General features: G+C 30.3%; 1 protein-coding gene across 4 annotated transcripts in view; it reads right to left on the bottom strand.

The window, feature by feature from the left end:
* Window positions 1–271: 271 nt before the first annotated feature.
* Window positions 272–8,590, bottom strand: part of LOC106463520 (protein kinase C and casein kinase substrate in neurons protein 1-like) — an 82,391-nt gene continuing 74,072 nt past the window's right edge. For all 4 annotated transcript variants that reach the window (XM_022391043.1, XM_013923563.2, XM_013923565.2 and 1 more), the window contains one exon: window positions 272–2,775. In XM_022391043.1, coding sequence (XP_022246751.1) covers window positions 2,663–2,775 — 113 coding nt within the window. In that variant the 3' untranslated portion in view covers window positions 272–2,662. The remainder of the gene's footprint in view (window positions 2,776–8,590) is intronic.

The raw sequence follows: 8,590 nt of genomic DNA, 5'->3' as shown, positions 1-8,590 counted from the left end.
AGATTAGTCAGCAGTGACTCCTCTGGGAATCTGAAGGCCTTGTTCAAATCAACAAAAATGTTCCAGTCTCTTCCCATAAATAGAACTTCACACTATTATTGCTGAAGTTTTTTTTTTCAAAGTTAATATCCCCTTGTGTAACATCTTGTAACACTAAATACCCTTTTAAATTTTTGCATGAATGGCTAAAATTTTCAATTTGTTCACTGTTTTTAGTCTAGCCACATTCTGAAAGTATACAAGTCCTATGATAAAAGAGAAGTAAACAAAATTATGGTATGAATCCAAAGACTTGATTTATTGCATAACCACATTCTTCACAATAGACTTTAATGCTAAATAGGCTACTGTGCTAAAGCTTTAAGAAAATTGGCTTTTTCAGAAACTTCAAAATGGCTCTACCACAATACAGATGGGATCTGTACACTGCATCAAATTACCAAGAATGTTATAAATGTGAACAAAAGAACTCGTGTCTTCTATTATTCACTTTTACTAAATAATTATTTTATAAAAATTAGTATTGTCATAAATATCTATAATTGAAAATTACCATAACCAAATGTTACATCTTGAAATCATAGAGTTTAATACAAGCTCATACAATCAGAAAAAAAAATAAAAATTTTTTTTACAATACTCTGCATTGGTCACTCATATACTTGTAAAAAAAAAAGTGCAAATTTTACTGCATTTGTTCTTCAGTTAAAAATTTTAAACTATCATTCTTTTAAAAAGAAACAATTTCAAATAGTGATAAAATAAAATACACAATTCTGCCTGCTAAAATGTTTAATTCCACTCACAAAATATTATATTTAGAGTAATACAGTATTGACCGCATTTGTTAATTTGTGTACCTTATAACCAGTTATAATTAACAACAATCTATATGAAGATAGATATCTGTACAATAGTATATTTGTTTTAAGTTAAAAGTTTATAAATTTGTTGTTAACAAGTTTACTTCTTAAGAACTTTCATGTTAAACACTAAACTTATGAGTAAATAACATTTAATATAAGTACTGTGAATGTAACCCAGAAACACTAAGATTCTCTTTTAAAATTGGATAATTATCTTTTTGCCAAATTAATTTTGAAATAACATGAAGTGTTTTGTAAGAAAACTATACAATTTTAACATGTTTTCGAGTATTGCTTACTTCACAACAAAACACATTCGTACTTCGATTTACAAAATGTAGATACAATATTTTTAAGTTTCATACATGTATAAGGTATTTAAAATAAGCATCTTATTCATGGATTTACCCAAATATCCATTTATATCAGCTGCAGCTAACTATGATCAACAGCAATAACTATGTATTCAGTATACAGGAAGATCTTTGTTGTTATTGTATCTAAACATTAGATATAAAAGTTATTTTCGGCAAAGTTTAATTACAACACTATACTAGTACACTTCACATATTATTTTACCAATTTGAGTTACAAACGTAAAGGACTTCATCTACCTCACTGCTGAACAGACGAATGCTTATTTACGTTGTTACAGCAAGAATAATTAAACAAAATATCAAAGAAAAATTTTCACCAGATCTATTATATTGTTCTATTTGCTGTTTTTAGTGATTCTCCTTATGAAAAATAGTAAAAATGACACGACATTCGATCTAACATATAAATATTATGCTGAACTAAAAGCTACCCTTTATCTTTAAAGATGGCATAAATCAACGCATACACAAGCTAAATGATTTGCAAGAAAATTTATCTTCCAATACAAAAATCAAATTAATATAAAAAGAACAAATAATACAATAGTAGAAAAGCCTCACTGAAACATAAAAAAAATCACTATATGAATGAAGGTATTATCTTACAATCAATTAATACTCAAACACTCCTCAATATTTTTACTGATTAACTGCCTTGATAGTTATTTAATGCCTGATCTGACACAGCTGTATTATATTATATTAAAGCTATCTGGTACTTTGTAGGTATGGACATAATCACTTATGACTATTTATGAGCACTACTCATTCTATATATATATATTCATTTAAAACATTCATACATCAGAGAAACCTCAAATCTGCTGCTTTTAAAATACAGATCTCAATTAGCAGGTCTTATTTAATTTTTTTTGTTCTTTTATTAGTTTTTTTTTCAATAAATTAAAGGTGTTTATATTTGACAACAACAACCCTGGAATACCTGATGTTTCATTAAGAAACTATCCATAATAAAATATAAAAAGAAAGAAAAAAAAAGCTTAAAATATTGCTGCACATTTTTAATATTGGGATTAAATTGTTACATGGTTCTTGAAGTTAAACGTTTTTGACAGTGCTGAATTCAAATAACCACACTATTTTGATTTCTACCAATATTCTCAATGCAGATTTTTTTTTTCTTGGGGAGGTGGGTGTATGCGTAGAAACTACAGGAGTTCTGCACAAAAATTCAAACATACAGGTGGTACAAGTATCAGCAGAAACTTGGGGAACTTCTCTATAGGAAGTTTCATGAGAGAGGTTCACAAAACTTTTTTTAAGGACACGAGTGAATGGGAAATTTGAGATGATCACTGTCTGTGGCTACTGGTGGTGGTGGTGGATAAGAGCCTGAGTGGAATGAATTCCATATGGGTCCCATAGGGCCAACAGAAAAGCTGCTGAATGACATACTGTCTAAGTATGAACAAGTTCCACATAGTTAGCAGGGTATAATCCCACTTTTCCATCCTTACGTCCCTTGCACCAACCCTGCTCATCTTCATCTTCCAGTTTCACAAATGTTTCACCTGGAAAACAGTTGAATAATCTCACATCATTACTCTACTTTCTATTTGCCCTAAATGTTTCACGTATAAACGAAGTAGTTGGTTCTCAGATCTACTTTTGTCATAATTTATCATGTATTTATTAACTTGGAACATTATGATTTATTGACATAAAAACTTGCAACGACTATATCGGTAAAACAAAAACTGTACGTATCAGCTGTTTGAATTTGTAACTTTATAAGCATAAAACATTAATGTATATATAAAATAAACATGATATTCCCTATAGTACTGATCACATATAAAGACTTGCAATGTTTCAAGCACAACTCTTCGCATATGTACAAATATGGACTAATTTCTCAATATAACTGCAATATTTAAACCTCTAAGCACAGTCATATTGTCAATATAAGTGTCTGAAAATACATTTTTGTTTCGCTTATCACTAAAAACTGACTGTTTTCCAAAAATATTGCACAATTGTATAAATAATTGCGCATATATGGTAAGGAATAACAAATATTATCAACAGCCTGACTTTGAGGAACATAGTAATGTTAGCACCCAAAGACCTGGTACATTATCCCTAAACTGAAACCAAATAAAACTTAATTTACCAGAAAAAAATAACATTGAAAATTTCACCAATATCTTGTTCAAGTTTTATCAGTTTATTTACAAAATTCAATTCATCAAAGCAGACAATTTTCACACTTTGGTACTTAATAACATTTAAATAGGCATTCTGTGTTTTCGAGTTTTCAGCTGGATATTTAGGGTTCTATGCTAAATATTATGTAAATCTATAAGGAGGATTTGTTTGTTTGTTGTTAAACCCACAGATATACAATAAGCTATCTGTGTTATGCCCACCACATGTATCAAAACCAGGTTTTTAGCATTATAAGCCTTCAGACTTACTGCTGAGCCACTGGGAAGTGTATCAGGAGGAATACATGAAATATTACAGAATGTTATTAAAAAATTCAAGGTTTTTTTCATCATAACAGGAGTAAGTGATATAATCAATCATTTCAGAGCAAGTCCTTTAGATATCCACAATTCATTTATTTTCTGTTTAATTAGAACCACAAACTGGTATTCTTTTAAACTAATACATAGTTTTCTCAGGGATCAAAATTATCAGGAGTCCAGGAGCCAATTGCTAGGTGGTCCCTTAAAAGCAAAAGATCCATAAAAAGTTTGACTCCACATAAGGTAATCTAAGTGTTTCTTAACCAAGCAGAACTTATGAAAAACCATGAATGGACCTTCCCAAATTTACCGAACACTTGTCAGTCATGTACAATCCACAAATATCGTCACCATGAACACCCAGGTTTTCAAGCACTTTCATTTATAAGAATGGCATCACTTTGTCCAATATTCAAACTTTCTGTATCAGTGTAATGGAACTGATATATAAAATTTTAAATGTAGAGTGATTATTTGAACATTTATAAAGATTAATACTGTTTTAAATCAGAATGCTATATATGACACCAAACCTGCATCAAGTTCTTTTTTTTCAACACTTTCCAATAACAGGCAAATAAAAATAGAAAACTTGTCAGTTGTGTGAAGAATCTACTTTACTACATGTACATTGTTTGCAAACATATGCACGTTAGAGCAAACACTTTTAAATCCAACTTTTCAGGCTGCACTAGCCAAAAATAAGAATAAAAAAACAATAACATAATATTACTGTTTTACCGATCATGTGACAATCGGAAATCACCAATTGCTGATTGTTATAGCTCACAATTGGTTTGATTCCAATTGTGGATTCCGTAAAGTTGAAGATATCATTGTGTAGTATTGTTGAAAGTTTAACCTTAAAAATTGTAATGACTACAGAGAATGTGCTTTGAAGCTTCATTCAATTTGAAATGGTTGAAGGTTATCAATAAATGTCTGTTACGTTTTTTATTTGAACAAGAGAAACATTAAAATGGGGACTGACCTTGTGGCTAGTACATGATTGATACAGAGCATTATGTGACCACTGTGAGACAAAAACAAATTGTTGAGGTTCATTACCTAACTTCATCATTCACTTCAGCTATAAGTTCAAAAACTTTTGCTATCACTCTATACATTTGGAAATAAATCACGTTCTAAACCAAACGAAGTATTCTAATCAAAGGTCAAATAAAGTGACAGTGTTTGAAAGTTTTCATTTGTAAAATGAGGAATCTTCAAATCAATTGCCAAAAGATTTTTATTTAAATTGGCCTTATTAAAAATGCTCCTAACTGTACCTTTATTGCATATGTAAACTTTCTAACCTTAAAAAAAGAAAAAGAAATGACAACTTTAAATGGATTATGATAAAGAATACCCACATCGTGCCGATTGAATTATTTAAAACTTGACACCTCCCAACTCGACACGCATGCTTTCATTGAAAGTGTTTCAAATCTCAGTACTTACACGAAGTAATTTTTGACATTTGTCTAAAATCACAAAATATCAGCTTTTACCTGTTAGTTACAGGTGCAACAGGCAGTTGATTACAACAATTGCCCAACTTCATGATTCTTGTTTTGCAACCATTTGCTCCCTACTCTAAAAACCCAAAATATCTAGTTTTTCTCATTCAGAAGCAATTCAACAATCAGCAATCATGTCTGTCGAGCCACGACTAACTTTAAGGTAGCTTCTTGGAACTATGTATATTCATAAATGACGGCACCGTCCAATGATGAAACGGTTAGATATTTTGTATATACCTGCTTACCACTTTCAACTTATAGTGACATCTCCGACAGTGACATGTGCAATTCATACAACTGACAAAACCCTCCTATTATAAAGTAAAGGGACATTCCAATTGCTCTGTCATGTGCTCTTCAGTGACCTCCCAGACACTGAGCTAATACACAGCGTGGTACTAGCGGGAAAGGGAAAAGTCTGCATAGATCTCCGGTAAGCACACCCTGTGTATTAGCTCTGTGCATAGGGTGCTGTTATCAACCGTTTGCTATTGTACAGTCCGTAAAGAAATGGGTGTGCTTCGTGATATGCGGAGCATTATTTTTTAACCTTTCTTTCATTCAGTGTATCAACTTATGTAAATAAATGAGAAACAGATGGAGATTATTTAACTGATGATATTTTATTCTGTGGCGAATCAATGTTTAGTGTTTAACGAAAAAGTATAGGTTCATTATTGTAAGCATATTTACACATCAGAAGATTGTTCTTGTGAATAAAATGGTGTGGGTGGCATTATTCTTAATTTCTTGGCAATTGGTTTTCCTTAATAGGGAAGCCTGACAAATTCCACTGATTCCAATTATGCAATAATCGGCCTGATTCCGAGAGCCGAACTGATTATCAATAAAACACTGCATAATATAAAATTGTAACTTCAATTAAACACAAAATAATGATTTAAAAACAGGAATAATAATACAATTCTCATGACGGTCTCTCTGATACATTTTCAACATCTATTTCATTACTTAATTTCACCAGGTAAAGCAAGAAAGATCAGCCATGGGCTGCTGTCATCTCTGGAGTTAAGGAAATACTACCTAATATCTGTGGCCTCTTTGACCTTCTACTGAATTTTAATGGCTTTTGTTACACAGTTAGAAAGCCAGAAAATAAGTGATCGTTATGAAACATTGTTTCCTTTTTGCATGTTACTATTCTGTGTTCTTTGGTGCATTATTTAATGCAGTAGTACAATTAGTATAAAAAGTAGGGTTAAGTTTCATCAAACAGTCAAGAGCAAAAACAAAAAAGATCCAGATGAGTACTTTATTTTTCATACATATTCTTTATTGTAAAAGTAACTAAAATGTAAAAATTTAAGACTAAGTAATAATATTAATAAATTTTTTTATGAGGTATGCTCACGAGTAGTCCGTGCTTTATGTAATTTGATACCGAAATGTGAGCTGCATGTTCAACATGTGATTTGCAATTCATAATTTGCACAGGGTAATAAAACAATAAAATGTAAGTATAAATAGATGTATACTGTTACAAGCTTTAAGCTACTTACGATAAACAACTGTGGTTTTCTTTTACAGCTTGCAGTCATTCCAGAAAGAAAATAGGAGAAATTTATAGTTATTTCTTAATTTTTTTATGGTGGTTATGAGGTCAGGGTAAAGAAAATAACGGATAAAATACAAAGTTTTCTGAAAAAAAAAAACTAAAAAAAAAACCAATTTGATATTTACTGAAGAGGTTTTCAGAGTAATGCAAATGATATTTGAAAATTTTCAGATGGAGTCATTCTTATCATGAAAATTACTTTGCACTCGTAAATGAAAATAACATGTAGTATAAATCTATATAAATATAATAGTACTGTCTGTTGTATGTCCATATAACTACTTGGCAGGATGTGGATGGATCTTCACCAAAATTGGTATGGAGGTTCATTAGGTTCATGCGGAGGTATAGAAAAATTTTCAGTTTTGTATGAGCATTTTTGTGTTTTTTACCACTACACTGTCCACTGTAGACAGATCTGGGACTGACTTCGTAACCATTTTGTGTTGTTATAGTTTTCATGCTATAACTTGTAAATTAGTAAGCATATGTTTACAAAATTTGGCAGATTATCAGTAAACATTACAATGCTTTCATACGCAAAATATCAAATGCTTTTATTAAGTCTCAAGGTTTGTAAAGCAATGTTTTTCTCACGCCTTTTTTTTTCTTTTCACATGTTGCCTATCCAACATGCAAAGTAGCTTTTCATTTTAAGATTAAAAATACTTTTGTGTATCAGAAAAATTTCAAATTTCACATGCAAAATCTTTATAATTATCAAACATTTCTTAAGAAAAATTATATTTTATCTGTTATTTTCAGTAACGAATCTCAGTACAGGTTTGATTGATTTGACCGATCTCATAACTATGTTAAAAACAAAAAGGAAATAAATATAAATTATGCCTTTTTTTCATTTTAGAATAACTACAAATTATAACCCGAAAACAAAAAATGTTTGGAATAAGTAGCTTAAATCTCATAACATTATACATTTATATATATTTATTATATTGACGGATTTTTTTATTTGGTAACACACCTGATGTTATTCCCTACCTCATCCACTTTTACAGATCAGAATAATGAAATCCTAATATTTTGTCTGAATTATTTAATTTTGTTACAGAACAAATTAAGAACCTACAAATCGGAGATTTATTCTTTTAAAGGCAAAGCTTTTTTTTTTCAGGGAAAACTACTATAGAACACATATCAAAGTACACAGTGACAATAAAACATTAACATGCGATGACTAAAACATTGTTTAATCCAATGAAAAGATCATTTTAGGGACCAAATATTTTTCTTGTTTTTCTGCTCATCAAATACCTTTGCAAAATATGTGTTGATTTTTAAGTACTCGGTGAACCAAATTTAAGATATAAGTTATTAAGAACACACATACAAAAAAATGGAGTTTCTCTTACGTGACAATTCATAGACAGATTAGTTTGGTGATTATGTAATCTAATTCATAAATTTTTCCAAAAGAGTGAAGCAGTTTTGATCAGTAACAAAATCTAACATGATTCTGTAAATTAGGATCGTGCAGGTAAATGTCAAGGTTTTCACAATATATATATATTCCCACTTATCCACTTACTAAGTATAACCACACTGATTGAGAATTTGTGCACCCTTATATTTGTCTAACCCATCAAGGATTATCAGTAGGCTGGAACACGATAAGTTTTTCAGCCTATTCTTTACAAGTATGAAAAGTCTACTACAAATTATTGTAAACAGAATATTTGATAATTCTTCTCTTTATTACAATCAATGTGTTTTTTATATCGAAAGAACTGAAAAT

The sequence above is a fragment of the Limulus polyphemus genome, unplaced genomic scaffold, assembly GCF_000517525.1.
Source record: "Limulus polyphemus unplaced genomic scaffold, Limulus_polyphemus-2.1.2 Scaffold1429, whole genome shotgun sequence".
In the NCBI taxonomy this organism is placed as follows: Eukaryota; Metazoa; Arthropoda; class Merostomata; order Xiphosura; family Limulidae; genus Limulus; species Limulus polyphemus.
This window is presented reverse-complemented; position numbering and strand designations above follow the sequence as displayed.